At 45.3% G+C, this 23,823-nt stretch overlaps 1 protein-coding gene across 2 annotated transcripts; it reads left to right on the top strand.

Moving 5' to 3' along the window:
• The first annotated feature begins 72 nt into the window (after positions 1 to 72).
• On the top strand, positions 73 to 23,823 carry bard1 (BRCA1 associated RING domain 1). 2 transcript variants are annotated; one of them, XM_053626217.1, is made up of 11 exons: positions 73 to 250; positions 820 to 876; positions 1,973 to 2,121; positions 3,091 to 3,932; positions 4,060 to 4,140; positions 4,723 to 4,895; positions 7,331 to 7,457; positions 8,202 to 8,334; positions 10,241 to 10,333; positions 16,354 to 16,451; positions 19,632 to 23,823. In XM_053626217.1, exons 1-11 carry the CDS (start codon positions 153 to 155, stop codon positions 19,965 to 19,967), a joined length of 2,187 nt encoding a protein of 728 aa, XP_053482192.1. In that variant the 5' UTR covers positions 73 to 152; the 3' UTR covers positions 19,968 to 23,823. The 2 variants fall into 2 exon arrangements, with proteins under 2 accessions (XP_053482192.1, XP_053482193.1); XM_053626218.1 differs by lacking the exon at positions 10,241 to 10,333.

Below are 23,823 nucleotides of genomic sequence, written 5' to 3' on the forward strand. Positions count from 1 at the left end.
GTAGACCAATCCGATACGCGGGTATAAACCACGCCCCTTTCCCGCTTAGATACTGGCGGGAGCTGTAAACCAGGAAGCGGCTGCTGCACCGAGCTGCGGATGAAAACAACAACAACAAAAACAAGTTTTCGCTTTTACTTTTTAAATCCATCATGGCTTCCGATCCTGGAGCAGAGTCAGATAAGGGGATGTGGGTTAAAACTCGAGAGGCCATGGCACATTTCCGGAAGCTACTTTTGTGCTCTAAATGGTAAGTTTTTCCCAGATAGCAACGGAGAGACAGTAGTCCTGGGCTCGGTCCCAGATTTCTCCCTGTGCACTTCACAGGTGCACTAAATAGGGTATGACGTCATCACTGCTAGCCCGTATATAGGGCACTTCATGTAGTAACAGTGATGTATTTGGAACTCGGCGCCAAGTTATCTAAGTAAGTGCTGAGTGCATATTATTCACTAGTTTTCATAATATTTGCCCCTTATAATTATAATCTTTCCACATTTCTAGTTATAGAACAAAACATTTGACTATAATATTTAAAAATAAGTGGATGTTTATTTATGTATTGTCAGTGTTTGGAAATGTAAACTGGATAAAAATGCTGTAAATTATTATTTTTTCCTTGTAATAATTTTTCATGATATATTTCAGATTATAAATTATAACTTATTCTTAGATAAGTGTCTTAAATGCTTCCGTTTCTGCACACAGTAAAAGAGAGAAACCTGCCGAAGCTGTTTGCACGTTGTTTACTTCCTGTTTACTTGTATTTTGTTTACAGTTTGTTGTACGCTCTGAAAGAATAACTTACTGTTGTTGTAGCTCGAACATCCTGAGTGAGCCGGTGTGTCTGGGAGCCTGTGAGCATCTACTGTGCAGGTGGGTTAATACCACCTCACAACATGTTACAACCGATCCCACGTCACGGCATGTTACAGCCGACCTCCCAGCATGTTACAACCAGCCGTACGCCACGTAACAATCGGACATAATACCGTTACATCCATCGCCGCACTCAAACTGTTACAACTGATGACACACCATGTTACAACCTGCCTCACACTGTTACATCCCACCATTACAGCATGTTACAGCAAACCTCCTACCATGCTACAACCAGCCATACACCATGTAACAATCGGCCATAATACCGATACAACCTATGACACACTCAGACTGTTACAACTGATGACACGCCATGTTACAACCAACGACACACCATGTTACAACCTGTCTCACACTGTTACAACCGATTTCACACCATGTTACATTACAGCATGTTACAGCAAACCTCCTACCATGCTACAACCGGCCATACTCCATGGAACAATCGGACATAATACCGTTACTACCTACGACACACTCAAACTGTTGCAACTGATAACACACCATGCTACAACCAGCAATACACCATGTAACAGTTGGCCATAATACTGTTACAACCAACGACACACTTTATAAGTGACCTCGCACTGTTACAACCAACAACACACCGAGTTACAACCAACTTCACACCATGTTACATCTCACCATCACAGCATGTTATAGCAAACCTCCTACCATGCTACAACCGGCCATAATACCAATACAACCTATGACACTCTCAAACTGTTACAACTGATGACACACCATGTTACAATCAGCCATATGCCATGTTACAGCCGACCTCACACCATGATACAACCAGCCACACGCCATGTTACAACCAACGACACACCATGTTACATCCCACATCGCAGCATGTTACAGCAGACCTCCCATCATGCTACAACCGACCTAACAACTGATGTTGCAACTGATGACACACTGTGTTACATCCCATCATCACAGCATGTTACAACCAGCCATACACTGTTCCGACTGACCCAACACTGTTACACCCGACAGCGCACTGTATTACAACCAACTACACACCATGTTAGAATTTTGTGCATCTCCGTGTCTGTCAGTTAGCCGTGTGTGTGTGTTGGTCCAGGTCGTGTGCGGGTCCTCGGGTGGGAGACGGCTGCAGTGTGTGTCTCAGTCCCTCCTGGGTGAAAGACGTCCACATCAACAGGCAGATCAGTAACATCACGCAGCTCTTCCTGCAGCTAGAGGCTGTACTCCATCCTTCCGAGTGCTCGGGTAAATCAGACGTCGTAACGTGGATCCGTCGTTAATCACGCGTCACAGCACCGAGCAGCCACTGAAACTTAAATTTATTATATATATATATATATATATATATATATATTTTTTTTTTTACAGTCAACAATTACATGGGAACTTGAACTCTATCTGGCTCAGCCTGAACGTTCCTGCCGGGGGAAAAAAACCCCACATATGCAAATATCCGGCTGAAAAATTCCGCTCTGCTAATGACTGTAATTACGTGATGCAATTAGTCACGGCGGTCTTTAGCTCGTAGCGCTCCTCAGAGACGGACAGGGCGGCGGATTTTTAACACGGCGAGCGCATTCCGGAGCTAGATATTTCGTTTTTCTTTTAATAACACACTTATATTTTCTCCTTCTTTATGTCGTGAAATAACCTCGACAAGGTTAATCAGTGCTAACACAGCCATGGCGTCGTCAAGGTTTTAAGCACTGTGTACATTTATTGCACTTTATTACACATACACCAGCGTGTAGGTGTTTATTTAGAGACGGCGCGTCCTCGGGGTCAGTACTTAACCCTTTCATTAGAGGTCGACCGATTGATCGCTCAAACCGTCGGCTACCGGCAAAAATCCACACCGATCGTTTTCCCGGTCGCGCCATCGCGGGAGCGGCTGAGAAGCGTCCGCTGGCGTTAAACGGTACGAGAGCGGCCTCTAGAGGCGAAATACAAATTTCCTTGTGTTATTTAAAGTGTTTTTTTTTTTTTTCCCCATTTTGGACGTCTCTATTTTTATTTGTTGTTTGGATTATGTCATATTTGCTGTAATATTTATTAATAGTTTATATATATATATATATATATATATATATATATATATATATATATATATATATATAAATAAAGGGTTAAACTTAAAGTTACAGCTTTATCCTCTGACACTGGAGACTCCTTCCATGAACATCGTCTTATAAACTGATTGATCTTGCTTTTCAGCGCCCCCCGCTGATTCTTCAGCACCCTCGCCGGGACCCTCCGTCCTCACCAAGAAGAAGAACTTTAAGATCTGGTTCAGTCCGAAGAGCCGTAAAGTGCGCTGTCGAGCGGAGAACCCAGCAGACTCGGATCCGTCGGCGCCGCAACGCTCCGACTCCGGCGTCCTGTCCGTCTTCAACTTCACCTCCTCCTCCTCCCAGGATTCGGGCTCCTCCACACCTCCCAGAGTGAGACGAGGCGCTGAGAAGAAGACGACGACGGGACGAAAGAAACGAAAGAGCGTCGTTAGGAAGCAGGTTCGAGGCACCAGGATTCCGAGTAAGGAAAAGAAGATGAGGCTGGAGGCCGTGAACCAGCAGTGGGGGTTGGGGAAAGATGATCCGGTGCAGGAGGAGGTGAAGCAGAACGAGGCGAGGCGCGGTAAGAGGGTATCCTTCCAGTGTCCAAGCGCTGAAGAAGACCAGGAGGAGGTTCTTCAGGGGGAGAAACGAGTGCTCGGGAGGAGCATCCTGAAGGACGGGACGGAGAAGACACCTGATCAAGCGCTCTCTGAGCTCCAGCCTCCTCGTTCTTCTCCGAAAAGATCCGAACCACAAGGTGGAAGCCCGCAGAGCACGCCGAAGCGTCCCAGACGAGACAGATCTCCGGGCCAGAGGGTGAGGAGGAGGACGAGATCAGGTCCGTCTTCAGAGACTTCCAGCATTTTTGAAAAATCCGTAGAGGAAAGGAAAGGGAAGGAAAGCCCAGGGAGCTGTCCTGCCACTGGGAGGAGCCAGACTAGCCCCGCCTACACGAAGAGGAACCATAAAGGAGAGACGCCTCTGCACCTTGCCGCCATTAAGGTCTGTGTTTTTATTGGATTTGTTTAAGTGTACAGTTCAGGTCTTGTAGTTTAGGTGTCTAATACGTGGAAGCGTATAAATTAGACGGTGAGAGTAATTTAAAAACGAGCGGATTTATGACCTGCAGGGTGACGTGGAGATGACGAAAGCGCTCCTGGAGCAGGGAGCCGACCCCAACCTGAAGGACCACGCCGGCTGGACCCCGCTGGTCAGTACCGTCTCTCTCTCGTTCCGTTCAGTCGTCTTTCAGCCGAGCCGCTCCACTTATACTATATAGTTTAATTTACCATTCCCGTGATGTATGTTTCCCACATTTCATTTACACCTCTCTAAAAATCCGTCCTTGAATGTAACTGTGGCCTCTTTATTTATTTATTTATTTATTTATTTTTTTTTTGCTTCGCGATTGAAGCTGGTGTTTCAGTCGGGATCTCGCCCCGGGAGGTTCGGTGTAAATGATGCGTTTAATCTGAGTTTAATAGCAAGGAGCTCAGACGCACTTATATCTACCATTTCAAACATGGCAGACTTTTATTATTATTATTATTATTATTATTATGATGATGATTTCATTGTAATGTTTCCTTGTGTCACTGCTGCTAATGCGTAGCGTAACAGGACACACAGTAAAGGCTAACAGCAAATCCACACTATTTAAATGTGAAGGAAAAAATGTCGCTTGTTAGTGACCACATTACATTTTCGTATATTACGTTCGTATATATATATATATATATATGTGTGTGTGTGTGTGTGTGCTGAATTACATTTTTCCCCCCCATGTCTTCAGCACGAGGCGTGTAACCTGGGTCACGTGGGTGTGGTGGAGGTGCTGCTCCAGCAGGGGGCGCTGATTAACACACCCGGATACGAGAACGACTCTCCTCTACACGACACCGTGAGGAACGGCCATGCCTCTGTCGCCAAACTACTGCTTCAGCACGGCGCCTCGACCACTGTTCTGTAAGCGCACACACACACACACACACACACACACACTCACGATTAGACCCGTACCCTTCAGTTGCTCAGCTGCCTCATTTGTAAGTTGATTTACATAGAAGCATCATTCGAATAATATAAACATGCTATATATGTGTATAAAAGGTAGATTTTTCTTAAACTTAATCTTATAAGAATTTTCAGCTGGAATTTGTTTTCTTTTCGGTTGGCTCTTTTTGTTCCAAACGAACTCAGATTTTTAAAATCGGGTTCTAATATGCAAAGCAGGTCCAGAAAAGGGGGCGGGGTTTGGTTTGCATATTCATAGAATATCGACTTGTTGAAGACATTTCAGTGCATTTTTCTGTTGTGTTATGATTTCTTTTTTGTGTTTGTTTGTTTTTGTTTGTGAAACTACCCACATCAAGTGATTATTAATTAAATATAGAAATTATTTGGGGTGAAATGTAATTTAAAAAAAAAAAGTGTTTTAATGGTTTGTTTGCCTCCTGTTTACCTCCAGCTTTAGGTGTAGATGATTCCAGCTTGGTTACGTTAATGATGTCTCTCTCTGAACGTACCGAGTGTGTGTGTGTAGTTTAGGCGGTCGGTTCACTTTCAGCGGGACTCTGGGTTCATTCAGTAACGCTCGCCCTTTTGTCTGGAGCTCTTTTGTCTCCTGATTGTCCACAGCGGAGCTTCAGAGACACTGACGCTGTCCTGCTCGTCCTGTACAAAGCCAATCCACTACTGTCAGGAACAATCTGATTATTCTTTTATTCTTCTCTGAGAGCGTACACACACTCTCACACACCCACACAGAGAGAGAGAGAGAGAACAGGCCTGGAGTCATGTTTAACCAGAGTCAGGCCTGTAATGGATTGTTTGTGTGTGTGTGTGTGTGTGTGCGTGTGTGGATCCAACAGTAATCCTCACTGCTCGCTGAGCCGATCCATGTTGCTCACTCTACAGCAATGTGCGTGTGTGTGTCCACTCTGCAGTAATCCTCACTGCTTGCTACAGCAGAGTGTGTGTGTGTGTGGGGAGAGAAGTACTTAGTGCTCATGAGAGAATTCATTGAGTGTGATAGATTTTGTTCTTGTGTTTAGTAGAGAGACTTGTATGTGTGCAGAGAAAGCGCACACACACACACACACACACACACAGCACTACACTTCTGTTTCGTGAATATAAACACGAGGTCCATCTGGGACGCGTAAGTGTTTAATCTGCATCGATACGTCTCAGGCGTGTGTGTGATTTATGTTTGAGCGGTGTGAGAGTGTACACACCTCATATGGACCACGCTCTTTAGTGAAGTTTTTAAATTGTGGCTCCGGTTTCGGCATTGATCGCGATATCGGAAAAGAAATCGTGGTATCGCTGGAAGATCCTAATCCTCCTCCTTCTCCTCCTCGTTTGTTGACGAGAACGGATATTGTCCTGTAAATCGCCAGCGTATCCGTGGCACGTTTCTCACGCCACTTGTGCCAGGTTTGTGCGGTTTTGAAAAAGGGAGAATCCCAGCGCCTCATGAATCCAAATGATATATTTTACGGACCAGTGGAGCTGTTAATTGTCCCCCAGGTGTTATTTGCATATTGACACTTAATCTGAACAAACAGCGTTCCGTCTTTTTCAGTCCTCCGATGAGTCGTGCTCGGTTTAAATCTCCCCTCGGGGACGTCTCCTCTCCGTCTCCTCTCATTAGCTGCTAGCAAACACGAGCGCGTTGACACGACGGATTTATCACGCGTTATTTGACTGTGCCGGGTTTGATTATGTAATAGCAGATTGGGTGTAATTATTACCAGGGCTGCTACGAGTAACCGATGCAAATTGGTACCGGTACAAGTCGGTAAGTTTACACGAGCAGGGTCGAAGGATCGACAGCGAACACGGTCTCGAAGAATCGTACTTCAAAACGACTCTGTGTTGCAGCATGTATGGAGGCTATACGAACGATTCACTTTGAAACGATTCACTTCTTATAATCGCTTCCAAGGAGCTAAACGTTTTTTTTTCCCCTGACTCTGTAGCGCCGATAAACGCTACGTCGTGTGATTCATCTAGTGCATCAAGTCAGTAAATCGACATCCTGCTTTCGGTTCACGTCGGAGTCGATCCCGAAAAGAGTCGACTCGGCGATTCGTTGAATCAACCTCAACGAGTGATTCCAATGCTATTTCGCCTGAAATTTTGAATCTGTCTGATCGGAACTGAACAAATCAAGACGTACACGCACAGAAAAGTGCGCAGAAGCATTAACAAAGTGTGTGCGGAATAATCTGATGTATTTGTTTGTTTATAGAAGTTGGTGAGCGCCACACGATTGTTATTTAGGCCCCGATCGGTAAAAACAATCGACTTGAAGACGGGTGCGCTTTCTTCCCCCCCCCAACACGTTCATGGTTATAAAATGCTAGCAGTATTAAATGAAGTAAATTGTGTTACAGGAATATATTTGGTCTTCGACCTGTTGATTACGCCACGACTCCAGAAATGCGAGAGGTCCTAAGTTTGGTCCCTGAGGGACCTCATTCCGTAACCACGCCAGTGAGCTCTCCAGGAAATCTGTCAAAGGTACAGACAAGACACACACACACACACACACACACACACACGGCCTGGTTTATCAAACCGGTTACGAAGCAATTTATTCGTAAATCATTTCCAGAAGAACGGAAAAAACTTTCGCAACTCAAGCTGTGATTTAACGGCTTTAAAGAAAACGATTCCGAAACAAATTCGTAAATTAAGGCAAAATCAGACTAGTTGTTTAATTAGGACAAAAAGTATTAGCGCCCTATAAAAGTTGGAAGCGTTATTGTGTGTTTTTATGTTAGCCGACTAGCTGCAGCGGCTGAGCTGCATCACTGTTCAGGAGGTGTGCTTTCCTCCAGTCCTTCATCTACCTGTTCAGTGATGCTGGCTGTGACACAACGCCCCTCCCTCCCCCCCCAAATACCTCTGGCTTGTCTAGATGTTTTGTACGCTCCATATGAAGACTTCTGCAACCTTCTGATGACTCTTCCATGCAGATCGTCTAATTAGAAGACGTTCAGGGGGCCCTCTTTCACCGTTCAGTCCTTCTCAGCTCTTTTTGAGCTCCCACTTTTATGAATTTCGTGGGCGTGGCTAGATGTAAAGCAGACCGCCGTGAACACGTTGCCTGCTTGAGACTGAAAAAAAAAAAAAACAAACAGAAAAAACTTCTGTAAATGTTACATTTCTGACTGGCCTATGAAAACATTTTTACTTAACGACTCGTAAAAACTGTTTATGTTTACGCCGTTTATGTTCTGTATGCATTTCCTCATGCGCTAGTCTCCAGCTCTGATGAAGAAGGACGTCAGGGCCACTCTGATCGGTAGTAAACTGACAGCGGATCAGCAGAACCAGCTCGCCGAAGCTGCTCGAGTCCTGCGAGGAAGACGAGTCAAGACTTTCTCCAGCGCAGGTACGACTCTAAGCAGAAACGGATAAGTACGACGTGTTGTTCTTTTGACGAATTAAAAAAAAACCGCGATCATCGTCGAACTGGCGTGGCGTTAGCGGAATAAAACCTGCTCACGTTGCATTTCGTTCAGCTGTTTGAGGAATCGTCCGGTCTCCACGTGTCGCTTTAGTCATCGTTCCTCTCGGTCACTTCAGGGACAGCGACGTCGTGGAAGGAGGTTTCATCAGTAGGAGTGCTTTTCTTTCTTTCTCTTCCCTGTAACTGAACATTTTAAGCGTGTAAGCCATCCACTTTGAGCACGACGAGGATAATTACAAACGTTCCCCTCATACGCGACGCTCTTATTACGACGTTCCTCTCGGGAGACTTCACACAGCGTTAGATGAAAGTTTTCATAAAAATAAATAAATAAAAAATAAGAAGAGCGCAAAGCGCCAGACTATCGGAAAGCAAAATAAACCGGGGGGGGGGGGGGGTAGAGATGGTGTGCCTTTTGTACTTCCATTTCGTTTGTCTTTGGTTGGTTTATTTAAAATAAAAAAATTCTCTTTGAACTTCCACACATTTGTGCTTTAAGATATAATGAAGAGCATGTAATAAGGAGCGAGCGGAAAGTCTCTGATAGTCAGGAAGCAGGGGGAAAAGTCTATGGCAGCGTCGTAAAGACCTCGTCATTGTGCGTAGCGTGTGAGACGGAGCTGAAACGCCCAAGGAAGCGTCACGAAAAATTACGTGTCACGTTATATTCTTAGCAGCGTTTGGGAAAACAAAGGCTTTGTACGTTATTGTATTTGTTGTAACTCACTCACACTCTCTCTCTGTGTGTCTCTCTCTCTCTGTGTGTCTCTCTCTCTCTGTGTGTGTGTCTCTCTCTCTCTCTGTCTGTCTCTGTCCATCTCTCTCTCTGTGTGTGTCTCTTTCTCTCTGTCTGTCTCTCTCTCTGTGTGTGTCTCTTTCTCTCTGTCTGTCTCTCTCTCTGTGTGTGTGTCTCTTTCTCTCTGTCTGTCTGTCTCTGTCGGTCTCTCTCTCTGTGTGTGTGTCTCTTTCTCTCTGTCTGTCTGTCTCTGTCGGTCTCTCTCTCTCTGTGTGTGTCTCTGTCTGTGTGTGTCTCTTTCTCTCTGTGTGTGTCTGTCTGTGTGTGTCTCTTTCTCTCTGTCTGTCTGTCTCTGTCGGTCTCTCTCTCTGTGTGTGTCTCTTTCTCTCTGTCTGTCTGTCTGTCCGTCTCTCTCTCTGTCTCTCTGTCTGTCTGTCGGTCTCTCTCTCTCTCTGTCTGTCGGTCTCTCTCTCTCTGTCTGTCGGTCTCTCTCTCTCTGTCTGTCGGTCTCTCTCTCTGTGTGTCTGTCTCTCTCTCTGTGTGTCTGTCTCTCTCTGTGTGTGTGTCTCTCTCTCTCTCTGTCTGTCTCTGTCGATCTCTCTCTCTCTGTGTGTGTCTCTCTCTGTGTGTGTCTCTTTCTCTCTGTCTGTCTGTCTCTCTCTCTGTGTGTGTGTCTCTTTCTCTCTGTCTGTCTGTCTCTGTCGGTCGGTCTCTCTGTGTGTGTGTCTCTCTCTCCGTCTGTGTGTGTCTCTTTCTCTCTGTCTGTCTGTCTCTGTCGGTCTCTCTCTCTCTGTGTGTGTCTCTGTCTGTCTCTTTCTCTCTGTCTGTCTGTCTCTGTCGGTCTCTCTCTCTCTGTGTGTGTCTCTGTCTGTGTGTGTCTCTTTCTCTCTGTCTGTCTGTCTCTGTCGGTCTCTCTCTCTGTCTCTCTGTCTGTCTGTCTGTCGGTCTCTCTCTCTCTGTCTGTCGGTCTCTCTCTCTGTGTCTCTCTCTCCCTCTCTGTCTCTTTTTCTCTGTGTGTGTGTGTCTCTGTCTGTCTGTCTCTCTCTCTCTGTGTCTGTCTCTCCCTCTCTGTGTCTCTCTCTCTCTGTCTAGTCACACATGTGGTAGTGCCGGATGGTCCCATGCCCTCCACCCTCACCGTCCTGCAGGGAATCCTCAACGGCTGCTGGGTCCTAACCTTCAGATGTAAGATGAGGATAGTAACACTACCAATACGACAGTATAACATTGATATTGTGGTAAATAGTGGCACAATACAGCGGTATTTTATTATTTTTTTTGTATTTAATAAAAACATTTTTAAGGTTAACAGTTCGCTCTGATTGGAAGCTGCTAAATGGATATTTTATACAGAATCTTCAAAATTGCTTACTTAGTTTTACATTCCGGTGGTGGATGGGGGGATAGACGGATCGATAAGAAAATAGATCGGGATTTCCAGAGAATATTTTCATGGTCATGTTTTTATCTTGGTATATCGCTCTGTCATGTTTTTTTTTACACTTATGAACATGTTTGGAAAATATCAAACAGCTTGATTACTCGAACATGAGCACAAACATGCTGAATACATTGAAACAGCTTTTAAAAAAAAAAGAAATAAAAGACGTCTGAAAGCCTTGGTAGTGAAAGAAAAACACTAAACGCGACGCTCGGTTCATTTTTTACTCCCTGCTTTTATTATTGACCTGTCTGACACAAAATGTGCAAAATACCCCACAGACCCCAGTCCCTCCATCTTGTTTACTGTGAAGGAGAGCGAGAGAGAAGCCGAAAGCTGAAATGCATCCAGGGACGTAACGGGTTCACTGTGGACCTTGGTGTCCTTTAGTGTCCTATAAATCACAGCAGCTCTGTGGAACAATTTTCCGCTTAATAAGAGTGAGTCATGTTTTTCCCCTCCTGTTGAATAATGCTTTCAGTTTCGCTATATTTTCTCATTTGGACCTGTCGCGCCTGTTAGACGTTCGCGCCGAATGGGAATTTCAGCAGTCCTGGGTTTTGTTACTTGAGGTCCACTCGAGCCGAGACATTCGGCGCACCCGAATATATACACACACACAGTATCTCAGAAAAGTGAGTACACCCCTCACATTTGTGTAAATATTTGATGATATCTTTTCATGTGACAACACTGAAGAAATGACACTTTGCTACAATGTAAAGTAGTGAGTGTACAGCTTGTGTAACAGTGTACATTTGCTGTCCCCTCAAAATAACTCGACACACAGCCATTAATGTCTAAACCGCTGGCAACAAAAGTGAGTACACCCCTAAGTGAAAATGTCCAAATCGGGCCCGATTAGTCATTTTCCCTCCCTGGTGTCATGTGACTCGTTAGTGTTACAAGGTCTCAGGTGTGAATGGGGAGCAGGTGTGTTAAATTTGGCGTCATCGCTCTCACACTCCCTCATACTGGTCACTGGAAGTTCAACGTGGCACCTCATGGCAAAGAACTCTCTGAGGATCTGAAGAAAAGAATTGTTGCTCTACAGAAAGACGGCCTAGACTATAAGAAGATTGCCGAGACCCTGACACTGAGCTGCAGCACGGTGGCCAAGACCATACAGTGGTTTAACAGGACAGGTTCCACTCAGAACAGGCCTCGCCATGGTCGACCAAAGGAGTTGAGTGCACGTGCTCAGTGTCATATCCAGAGGTTGTCTTTGGGAAATAGACGTATGAGTGCTGCCAGCATTGCTGCAGAGGTTGAAGGGGTGGGGGGTCAGCCGGTCAGTGCTCAGACCATACGCCGCACACTGCATCAGATTGGTCTGCATGGCTGTCGTCCCAGAAGGAAGCCTCTTCTAAAGATGATGCACAAGAAAGCCCGCAAACAGTTTACTGAAGACAAGCAGACTAAGGACATGGATTACTGGAACCATGTCCTGTGGTCTGATGAGACCAAGATAAACTTATTTGGTTCAGATGGTGTCAAGCGTGTGTGGCGGCAACCAGGTGAGGAGTACAAAGACAAGTGTGTCTTGCCTATGGTCAAGCATGGTGGTGGGAGTGTCATGGTCTGGGGCTGCATGAGTGCTGCCGGCACTGGGGAGCTACAGTTCATTGAGGGAACCATGAATGCCAACATGTACTGTGACATACTGAAGCAGAGCATGATCCCCTCCCTTCGGAGACTGGGCCGCAGGGCGGTATTCCAGCATGATAACGACCCCAAGCACACCTCCAAGACGACCACTGCCTCGCTAAAGAAGCTGAGGGTGAAGGTGATGGACTGGCCAAGCATGTCTCCAGACCTAAACCCTATTGAGCAAAGTGTCATTTCTTCAGTGTTGTTACATGAAAATTTATAATCAAATATTTACACAAATGTGAGGGGTGTCTAAGTGTTTGAAAAAAATGTAGCGGTTCCTCAAGAACGACGTACCGATAAGAGAGGAAATATAATATTTACAAACTCACTCTGCTATCCGAGCGTCCTGCCGAGTGCTCGCACGTTCACGTTCGATGAGACGTATTGAATAAAATGTGAAAAGCGTGCCTTAAACAGCAGAGAGCAGCGGATACTTTCAGATCTGCACTTATTTATTTATTTATTTATTTAATAAACCGACGACGCTGCGAGTCTCATCTCCGCTGCAGCTGAGAGACACACTTAACCAATTACAGTCAGCACTGTCCCACAGAACTGCTCTGATTGGCTACGTTAAACATGATAAAGTAGGCTATTCATCATCATCATAAATATTTCAACTTAATCAAGGCCACAGGCTATTTATATGCTGGGTATATGCTCCGAGGGGTCGGAATGGATCACACACACACACACAGGGTCATTGTTAAGTTTCGATTGTCGTACTTTTATAACGTTGAACGTTTTAATCAAGCGATAACGGAAACCTAAGGCGTGTGTTGACGCACTTATCCAATCAGCCGATATCCTATCGGCGGTATAATGCATGAGATTCATGTCGAGACGGGTCGAGAGCTCGAGTTCATTTTTCCCATGCAACATCAGAATCATCTTTAACCGTGGCGTGGTAGAAGGTGAAACGGTTTCGCGGAACAGAGCCGTGCCGTCATTCGTTTTTAAAATGCAGTCGGTGTCCTTCTGCGCCAGACCAATCTGAAGTAATAGATAATTACAGATCCATAGAGTGGGTAATATTTTTAAATACTTATTGACGTCAGGACGGAAGAAATCGTATGGGATCCACGATGAACATCGTTCTGGGTACGAGGACGTGATGTTCATCGTCAAACGTGTTTCGATTGTCCTGCCTCGTCACTGCACGAGCTCCTGCGGTTATCCGCCGTCTGTGTCGTGATTGACGGCTCAGAAGTGCTTGCACTATGCCTATGCACGTCAGGCTTTTGGGGTCATCTGTGCACACACACACACACTCCTCATTGTGGCAAATCTAATTAGCCGATATGCTAATGGGTCCTTTCCGCTCGGCTAACGAGCCGGCCCGAACGTCCTGAGAGAGTCGGATTAACCCCGGGATGAGGCGTTAGAGTCTCCGGCCCGACAGGGTTTCGGGAAATGAAAGCTGTAATTAAAGAGGCAGAAGAAACATAATTACAGCTGATGACTGCTGTGGAGGAGAGTGTGTGTGTGTGTGGTGCTGAGGTGTGATTTTGTGCCGGTGCACTACAGACACTGCAGTTTTGGAGATGGAGATAGCGCTCGTATTGTGGCTGCGTTTGCTGTCTCGCTAATGACGGAGTGTCTCTCAGCCACGGAGGCATGCAGAATGTTCATCTCTAACGGAGTTTTCCATTAGGTTAGGAGATTGTGGGGGACGTAGAGGCGACGCATGGTTACCTTACAGATTTAATTTTCGTTTGAAGGCCACTCGCACTCACGGCTATCCTTAGCATGACGCTTGGTGCAAAGGGAATTTATTTCAGGAGCGTAAAGAGCGAGTAGGCAATTATTTAACGACACTTTCGAACGCGTTAGGCGTTTTTGCGTAGGAGCGCCACGTTTTAAAGTCGGAGTACGCTAGTAAGAGTTCTCACTCAGAAATACGCCAAAAGAGCAGTTTTTGTTTTTTCCACCCAATTAAAACAGATGAGTCGATCAGCATATGAACCTGGGACGAGTGAGAGTTACGTAGGTGTCTCGACACCCCTGAAGCCCTTCCTCGTCTTACGCTGGTAATCTTTAGATTGGTGTTCTTGTAACACCTTGATTTTTCTGCTTGAAAGACACGGCACTCTCGTTCTCTGTCGTGGTAAATGGATAATGTTTGCGTTTTTATGGAACTGAGAATAAAATGTGTAGAATATTAACTGAAAAAAAAAAAAAGATTACATAGGACTGAAATGAAATGTTTGAGCAGCAACAGTGAAAAATGTTGACTGAAAATGTACCGTGTTTTTACATGGGGTTGATGGGGTAAAATAGTCGCGTAACGCCGCGGGGGTAATAGGGAGTCGCGTAACGCCGCGGGGGTAATAGGGAGTCGCATAACGTCGCGGGGGTAATAGGGAGTCGCATAACGTCGCGGGGGTAATAGGGAGTCGCGTAACGTCGCGGGGGTAATAGGGAGTCGCGTAACGTCGCGGGGGTAATAGGGAGTCGCATAACGTCGCGGGGGTAATAGGGAGTCGCGTAACACCGCGGGGGTAATAGGGAGTCGCGTAACGCCGTGGGGGTAATATGGACTCGCGTAACGACGAGGACGTTATATGGAGTCACGTAAAGACGTGGGCGTAATATGGAGTCGTGTAATTACGAGAACGTTATATGGAGTCGTGTAACGACGTGGGGGTAACATGGAGTCGTGTAATTACGAGAACGTTATATGGAGTCGCATAACGACGTGGGGGTAATACGGAGTCGCGTAACGACGCGGGGGTAATACGGAGTCGCGTAACGCCGCGGGGGTAATACGGAGTCGCGTAACGCCGCGGGGGTAATACGGAGTCGCGTAACGCCGCGGGGGTAATACGGAGTCGCGTAACGCCGCGGGGGTAATACGGAGTCGCGTAACGCCGCGGGGGTAATACGGAGTCGCGTAACGCCGCGGGGGTAATACGGAGTCGCGTAACGCCGCGGGGGTAATACGGAGTCGCGTAACGCCGCGGGGGTAATACGGAGTCGCGTAACGCCGTTGTAGCCCTAGTAACACCACCAGTATTTAATGTGTTGGTGTCTTTTCTAAATGTACTTGCAAAGCAGTTTTTATTCCGTCCCCGTCCTCAGCAGAACAGAAGCTGCCGTTTCCAGCACTGCATTTTGAAACGTGTACATTTCTTTAAGAACGTGACTGAGAGTTGTGTAACCAGGGCCGTCTGAGCATAACACTACCTGATGGATGTAAACGAGTACAGCAGATGGAAAAAGCAGGTAATGGCCATTTTCTGCAGTCGCAATAGCAGCTGCTGCCTTTGTTGAGTGGCCTTGTACAATAAATGTGTCTCAGCGGCCGCCGCATACGGTTGTGAAATCAGAAAATGGAAACCTGGCTTTTTTTTTTTGTCCTCCCCCCATAAAGCATCATATCTCTGCCTCTAGAGGAAGAAAACACTGCTTTGTCCTTGTTTGAAAAGAACCCAGTTATCTGCATTTTAGTGCTGTCTGTGTCTGCGCTGAAAGCCTTCTCCTGCTGCTCCTGAGTAAATACAGCAAGATCTAATGGCATCTTTTTGAAGTGACGCTCACCTCTGCGGCTGTGTCGCGTTAAAGCTGCAGGTTCGAGATAAGGAAAGGGTTTCGATTTACCCTCAGATCCACGGGACGATAATCAAGGACGTGTCGAACCGATATCGGTCTGAAACCACGGACGCGGCCCGAGAGTTTGCCGAGAGAAGGCTGGCGAGAGTCGCTCCACGTCGAGATCGGAAACAGATCGGATCATCAATAGGAGAACGTAAACGTAGAATAAAACAAGATTTTACCGCATCACTGTTTACGCTGCACATTTGTTGATCGTCACTTGCAAAGAGATTTTTTTATTTTTTTTTAATTAGTATGATAAAAGGTTTACGTTTATTTTTAGGGTCTCTGTTTTTTTCCGGATTCTTCTTCCGATAGGATTAACGTTTGAAAGCAGCACTAATACAATAATAATAATAATAATAAAATTATCTCCTCGACCTCACCCCAAGCAGGGATACCAAATTTTATTTATTTATTTATATTTTTTTTGTTTAAATCCTTGATTATTTATTTATTTTTGGCGTTTCAGTTCATTTTCCCGGACGTAAACCTCACCTGTGTGTCTCCATCTCAGGGCTGGCGGAGTGTCTGCAGCAGGGCCGTCGGATAGAGGAGAGCGAGTTCGAGGTGGCCGAGGGTCCTCAGAGGGCTCGAGCGAACCGAGTCAGCCTGGTGAGTGACGCCGACACGCTCACGAACTCCCGACAGCCGTGAGCGTCCACAGAGAGCCGTAATAACACCGGCGCACACCCCGTCCCCGTCCTCTTAATGCCATCTCGCGTCAACGTGAAGCATCTCCGTCCTCACGTCCCTGGGGCGTCTCGGCTTTTATTACTGCTGCCGTACGGACCGGGGGGTCATTTAGAAAGCTTCACTCCTCCCTCGGGGACGATGAATCTCGCGGAGGAAAGCGTCGCCTCCCGAGAGGAGCACTTTTTTAAAAAATTTTTTGGCTCGGCGGAGAGATTTAGATCATCGCTGTACTTCCTGAAAGTGTAAGTTTAGTGCCCGCGGAGTTGAAGTTAATAAGGAATATTTCCCCACATGTTGAACCAGAACGAAGCGGCGTCCCGGAGGCGAAAGCAGTCTGGAGCTGATTTTATGATCATTTAGCTAGTGTTTACAGCAGTATACGCTCCAAACTGTGCAATTTACATGCACTTCGATACAAAATGAGCCATTTTTAATGCATGTTTTATTTCAGTTATATACATTTTATACTTGTAACCCTACCTTTTATAGGGAGAGAACGTTTAAGCACTTTATCAAGAGTCCAGGTTCACGGCTGTCGAATCCCGAGCTGACCGGTTAAGTCCCTGTTCACCGGCGAATAATTAACTGGAACGTTCACTTCAATAACTAATAAAAAAAAATAGCGCGTTGTGCCTCCGCTGAAGAAACATGTAGTGAGCTAGTCACCACCTTACACTTTTTCCCTTTTAGAAAACTCGACTCAGACATTAAATGACACACTCGGAACCAAAATACAGCTTTTTTTTTTTAATAATACAATCCCTCCCACAAAATAATAAACAGATTAAATAATAATAAAATGTTCCACTAAACAGAAGGGAAAACCCTGCTAGACGAATGATATTTAACCACAAGTACTTACATGGAACGAGACGCTGAAAATAACTTGTACGGCTTATTCGGAAACAAGCTACATACTTAAACATAATATAATATAATCAGAACTAAACATTCAAACAAGCGAAAATCCGGAGAAAAAGTCTCCATGATCCCGCACGTGTTAGCGTTGGGGCCCGTAAGCGTTGGCGTGCGTTCAGAAGACGATAGCACCCCCTTGTTATTCAGGACTTCCAGCGTAGTGTGAGACGAGAGAGAGAGAGAGAGTCACTTACATCTCATCCCGGGAAAACGAGTCGCTTACTGAAACAGCTTCCGTCCTCACGCGGCAGTGCAACTCCCGAGCTCTTCCAGACTGTTTTTCCTCCCGGGCAAGGGAAAAATCCAATCCAAGTCCTTCGCTTTCTGTCCTTTCCCTGCTTTCCAAGCTGTGGAAAACACGTCCGGTGTCCAAAACGCTCACGTGCGAAGACACGCTCAGCTTGCTGGGAAAAAAAAAAAATAATAATATGGCGCCTGAGTACACTGAAGAAGAAAAAGTCTCGAACGCCAAAAAGACCAAAAATACCAAGTTCAACGTCCTCAAAGAGTTTAGAAACACCAGAAAGCGCTCTCACTCTTGGGCCCCTTTCCCCGGTACAGTAAGTCTCCGAAAAGGGCCGCACGCGTTGGACGTCACTACGCCATGTCCGTTCTCCTTCCTTCCTTCCTTCTCCGTTGCTTTCCCGCTCAACAAAACAAGATGGCGTAGCTGATCGAAGGATGCTCCACATCTTAAATACGGTCGATACATAATCGAAACGATTCGAGCTCCGTCGCAAATCAGGCTTACTGTCAAAACGCGCAGACTTTCAGCGGTTTGCGACGAACAGATCGAAACAAAAGTTGCGTTCTCAGTTGAATTCGGGGGGGGAAACCGCTCGAAGCGTTCGTCGTGTCGCGCTACTTCGATCGCTTTCGTTCGAGCTGTTCGTCACAGAACAGGTGAAAGGCTGTACACTTTGACCATCGACCTGATTTGCAACGGGGGGGTCGAAAAATCTCGATCGCAACTCGACATTTAGAAAGAAAGAAAATACAAAAAACGCCAAAACAAATACGTAAACAACAATCATTTAAAAATGATTGACAATTTGAAGCGTCACTACACAATTATTATAATGTAATATGATATATAAGGCAGAATAAGCCCACATTCACATCACCTCTGACTTTGATTTAGATGTTAGATGGGAAATGCACTTAATAAGCATAAATACTCGAATAAAAGACAGCATTTTATTTTGTATTTACTTTGTGTTTTTATTTATTTTTATGACACTACTGGCTTTGTTACGTTGTTATACACTGGCTTTCTGGCTTACGCTGTGTTCGACTAAAGGCCTTGACTCGTAATTTCCAATTCCAAACCGAACGCCCCCTGAACTCGGAATTCCTACTCGGGAACCAGGGACGGTCTCTTCAGCCTCGGGTTCAACATGGCTGCTCACGGCGTCCGCTCTACCTTTTTCGATATTAGCTTCAGAGCAGTCAACATACCGATATTATCCGCTCGTTACATCTATAACACTGACTCTACGTACAGTTCAGGGTTTTGAGGACGTAAATACACACTCACTCATCACAAGTTAGCCGACTAGCTTGTTGCTAACATAAAGGAACGTGGAGGCGTGCATGTTACGAACATCGCGATAACGCTACCTCGTTTGATTCGCTTCACAGACTAATCTCTCTAGCCCTGTGGCGCGGGTCTGGTCTGATGATGTGCCTTCAGCTAAATAAATTTACATAAACGCACGTGATTGGCTCCCCCCCCCACCCCACACGTCGATCGATTCTAATTTTTTTTTTTTCCCCGAGTGCTCGGTTCGATGAGCTGAAATACTTTTGCTGGGTCTGCATCCTTTCCCTGCTGGATGGATCAGGGAATATTCCCCTCCCACACTGCTCTGCTAGACCGTGAAACATATTTTAGGTGAAAAGAAGAGCGAGGCCAGAGGCAGACGATTGGTGCGGCGTGTGTCGAATGGGGAACGGGGTCAGAAAGTAAAGAGCACGGTCATTTAGGGGGAAGAAGAAAAAAAAACCGAATGCGTTGAGCAACGTTCAACCTTCTATTCTTTGCGCTTACATTCTGTTCACGTCTTCTGCCCTGAGGTAATAACACAAAATGAAGCATTCAGGTGATAGTCTGGCTGACTTAATAAAAATATATCTATATTTAATTTTTATTCAGTTATCCGCTTTATTTCCTGCCCACAGTTGCCTCCTCTCTTCAACGGCTGCTTCTTCTACCTGCTCGGCTCTTTCCACAAGCCTCCCAGAGACGAGCTGGTGCAGCTGGTGAAGGCGGGAGGAGGCCGGCTGCTCAGCCGGCAGCCCAAAGCCGACAGCGACGTGACTCAGACGGTAACGGCGGCGGCGTATCACGCTCGGCCCGACTCGGATCAGGCGCTCTGCACTCACTACATCCTGTACGAGCCGCAGAGCTCGAGCAGACCCGGGCCGGTCCGTCTGGGCAAAGTGTGGTCAGCTCCTTCATCATGGCTCCTGGACTGCATCAGGGCCTTCAGCCTCCTTCCTGTGCCCGAGCTCTGACTCGTCTTTATGCCCTGAATACGTGACGGGACGCAAATAACGAATACGCAAGTAGTCATCGTATCTCTGACCTTCCGCATTACCGAGCGTCGTGTACGAGACGATACTCCGAGCTCTTTTGATGGCATCGCTGTAAAAGATCAACAGGCCTTACATTTTCGCTCTCACGCGCGCACGTTCCTAAACTCCAAACAGCCGTAAATTTCTAAGCACGTTCATGGCACGGCCGATTTTCGCTTAGCCACGCCTACAAAACTCCATAAAAGGAAAGTTCGCAGAGAGCCGAAAACAACAACTAAACGGTGAAAACCCGGTGCACTTTTTGTCTTATTTGCCTCGATTAATGGATGATTCCGATCGCATTCGCGTATAAAATCGCAGTTACCCATCAGCAGTTATACGATTTGAAGTTGATCATGTATTCTACGTCCACAGGAGAGAGTTTCCTTATATGTAAATGTATACAAACTGATGGGATTTTCCTGAACAGCACTTTTTTTTTTTTTTTTTTTAAAGCTCCTGCGAATGAATAAATTTGTTAGATAAATTGTTAGTTTCTAGATTAAGTATCTGCATGAACTCTTTTTGTTTTGTTTTTTAATATAGCCGTTATTTTGGGGCACGCTGGCTCAGTGTTAGCACGTTTGCCTCGCACCCTGTTGTGTGTGGATCTTACACGTTCTCCCCATGCGTCATAGATTTCCTCCAGGCACTCCGGGTTCCTCCCCCAGTCCACAGACATGGCTGATTTGCATCTGTAAATTGTCTGTAGTGTGTGAACGTGTCCTGAAATGGGTCGGCACCTCGTCCATGGTGTCCCCCAGCCTGTAGGATAGGCTCCATATTCCCGGCGACCCTGTGTAGGATAAGCGGTGTGGAAAATGGCTGAATGGAGGGATGGATAGCCATTATTTCAAGCCACATACACTCTTAGGCACGTGTTTTTTTTTTTTTGTTTTTTTTTTCCTGTGAAATGAAACGTATCTCATAAAATGTACAATAAAGAGCAATAAAACGAGTTTTTATTTCTCATTTCAGCGCTTCACTCTCTTCTGAAATTTCCATCAGGGCTCTTTACGTTATATGTTCTACTACAGTGCAGTTCAGGGTACTAATTAATGTTCTGTAACGGCAGCTCGGACAGTGGCTCCAGTTGTAATTCAGACCGCAGGTTTATATTATTGCGCTCGTTCTAATCCGTTATCGTTTCTATAGTAACCGCCGTAAACGTGACTGTATAGTAAACATTCCGCGTAATCTACGGCGACTGATGATCCTGATATTATTGGAAGTCGGTCTGATTTCTGCTACGGAAGGACAAAAGACCAATTTAAAGGCTGGGTTAAACGAGCACAAAGTGTTATTCGTTGCTAAAATTAGAAATCGCACTCCTTGGATAGGCGCTGGGGTAGAAGAGGAATAAAACACGGGCCGTTATAGGAAAATAATCCACGTGGGGATGGTACGCCGCGCACCGGGTTGCGGATTATTGCTCAGTAACTGATTCCTTACATAACCGAGTGTATAAATATCACAGTTTAGTATTTTAACCAAAAGCAAAAAAGAACAAACCTATCAAACAAGTCGTATCAAATAATTGGTGTCCTTTCTTAGAAAGACGACTTTTCGATAAAAGTCCGCCCACACTGACGTCATGACGTCAAGAGATTTGCACAATGCTGTATAGTGTGCATGGGAGCCATTTTGTTTTCAGCCTTGATATGTATTCATTCCGTCTTTCTACCGTAAACAGAGTTAAATTTGTACATGCATATCGTGTTTTTTTAACCTCTTAAATCCCTATGGTGGTGAGTTTTTAAATAATTTGTTTTTTTTTTTTTTAAATTCATAATATAATTGACAAACCTAAACCTAGCCCTAGCTAGAAGTGCACTCAGCTCCAGAATTATCGCTATTATAATTTATCTCACTTCATTTGCATATTAATTCATTTTTCGCATGTTGATGAACGGATAATTAAACGTGTCCTTTTCCTCGTGTCGATTCGTGTTTATACGCCTCTGAAACAGGAAGTCATGGACGACTGCTTGAGAGTTCTTTAACGCTCAAGCGAACTCAAAATGCCAAATAAAAATGGGAACAGGAACATGCTTCAGTTATGGTTGGTTCATAAGGTAAGTTTTTCCCCTTAGAACAAATCCACCTCTATTAAAGGTCTTGTATCATGTTTTTCAGTCGTATTAAGATCGTGCCCATTGAGAAAATTCAATTAAAGTTCATACGATGAACATGGTTTCAGGTTATAGGTTTTAAATGTATGAATTTATCCCTAACGAGCAGCCAGAGACGACGGCGGTGAGGAAAAACCCCCTGAGAGGAACCAGACTCAAAAGGGAACTCGTCCTCATCTGGGTCACACCGGATAGTGCGGTCGTAAATCAATAAATAATTCCCTTCTATTAATGTGCTCATACTACACGGTCTGTTTTGTTGAACTTCACTGTTCACCGCAGGAAACCCGAGTGCAATAAAAAAAATAAACAAATAAAATGAACGTATTGTGCGTTTACTCAGGTTGCATTTGTTTCATGGTGTATTTCGTTTGAAGATCGGAACCTATTTGAGATGTACGGAAGAAATCTGGATGGGGCCAATACTTTTTCACAGCACTGTAAAGGGAATTTGAAACCAAGCGAATTATGGAATGTAAAGTGAGTCTCAGACCAGGAGAAGAATGGAATCTAAAGGGAATTTGAGAGCTGGAGAAGAATGGAATCTAAATGGATGGCAAAATCCGTAGAAGAATGGAATCTATTGGAAATTCGAGTCCTGGAGAATAATGGAATCTTGAGAGAATTTCAAACCTGGAGGAGTATGGAATCTTGAGCGAGTCTCAGACCTGGAGGAGTATGGAATCTTGAGCGAGTCTCAGACCTGGAGGAGTATGGAATCTTGAGCGAGTCTCAGACCTGGAGGAGTATGGAATCTTGAGCGAGTCTCAGACCTGGAGGAGTATGGAATCTTGAGCGAGTCTCAGACCTGGAGGAGTATGGAATCTTGAGCGACTTTCAGACCTGGAGATCTATGGGACCAGGAGGAGTAAGTTAGTTAATAAGACAAAAAAAAAAAAAAAAACCCTGCAGGTCGTCACGTTACCCGAGAAACCACAGAGCGAAAACGCCTTCGGTCCTGAAGATTTTCCTGTGTCTGAAAACGTAAAAGTACAGCTTCTACTTCAAAACGCTGACACCAGAGACTCCTTCCAGAAATGTTAAATAAAACACCCAACACTTCACCATATCAACAATTACACACGTTTCCCAGGTCAGTTTAACGTCCCTGTGTAAATTGCGACTACAGAAACAGAAGCGCATTGGGAATTGAACAGCTCCGTGGCGTAATAGATAATAATCTCATCCTTATTCTCGTTAAGCAACGTGAGGAAGAAGAAAACAAAAAAGAAATATCAAAGCGGTTGAGATTTGATTCGCTCTGCAGAATGTGACGGTAAACATTGCTGAGCAGCTCTGGGGATCTATTGTGTCTGTTCTTTTTGTGGAATGAATTATACTCTCTGAAAGCAGAGAAAATAGGAGCAAGCTATTGTTCGCTTCAGCTATTGTTCGGAACTGCATGACCCACTTTGAACACCATGTTTCTTCTAGAGCTTGTATGAAAACCATGAAAAGACCTCAGCCATGTACGACGTAATTACTTAACCTTTTCAGTGGGGTTGGTGGCGTCCCGTCCCGTCCACCCCCCTCTTCAGATGACAAATTTTGTTGAATGAGAAAAAAAACAAGATTTAAATTTTCTCCTTGTGCCATGAGGCAATGTGTGTGTGGATTGATTTAGGGGAAACAAGCCCAAGCGAGCTAAAAAGGAATAGACGCGA

The sequence above is a fragment of the Ictalurus furcatus genome, chromosome 6, assembly GCF_023375685.1.
Source record: "Ictalurus furcatus strain D&B chromosome 6, Billie_1.0, whole genome shotgun sequence".
In the NCBI taxonomy this organism is placed as follows: Eukaryota; Metazoa; Chordata; class Actinopteri; order Siluriformes; family Ictaluridae; genus Ictalurus; species Ictalurus furcatus.

Coding starts and splice junctions, on each gene's coding strand:
- bard1 (XM_053626217.1), top strand. CDS start 153: ATGGCTTCCGATCCTGGAGCAGAGTCAGATAAGGGGATGTGGGTTAAA. Junction 251..819: donor CTACTTTTGTGCTCTAAATG/GTAAGTTTTTCC, acceptor CTGTTGTTGTAG/CTCGAACATCCTGAGTGAGC. Junction 10,334..16,353: donor CTGGGTCCTAACCTTCAGAT/GTAAGATGAGGA, acceptor TCTCCATCTCAG/GGCTGGCGGAGTGTCTGCAG.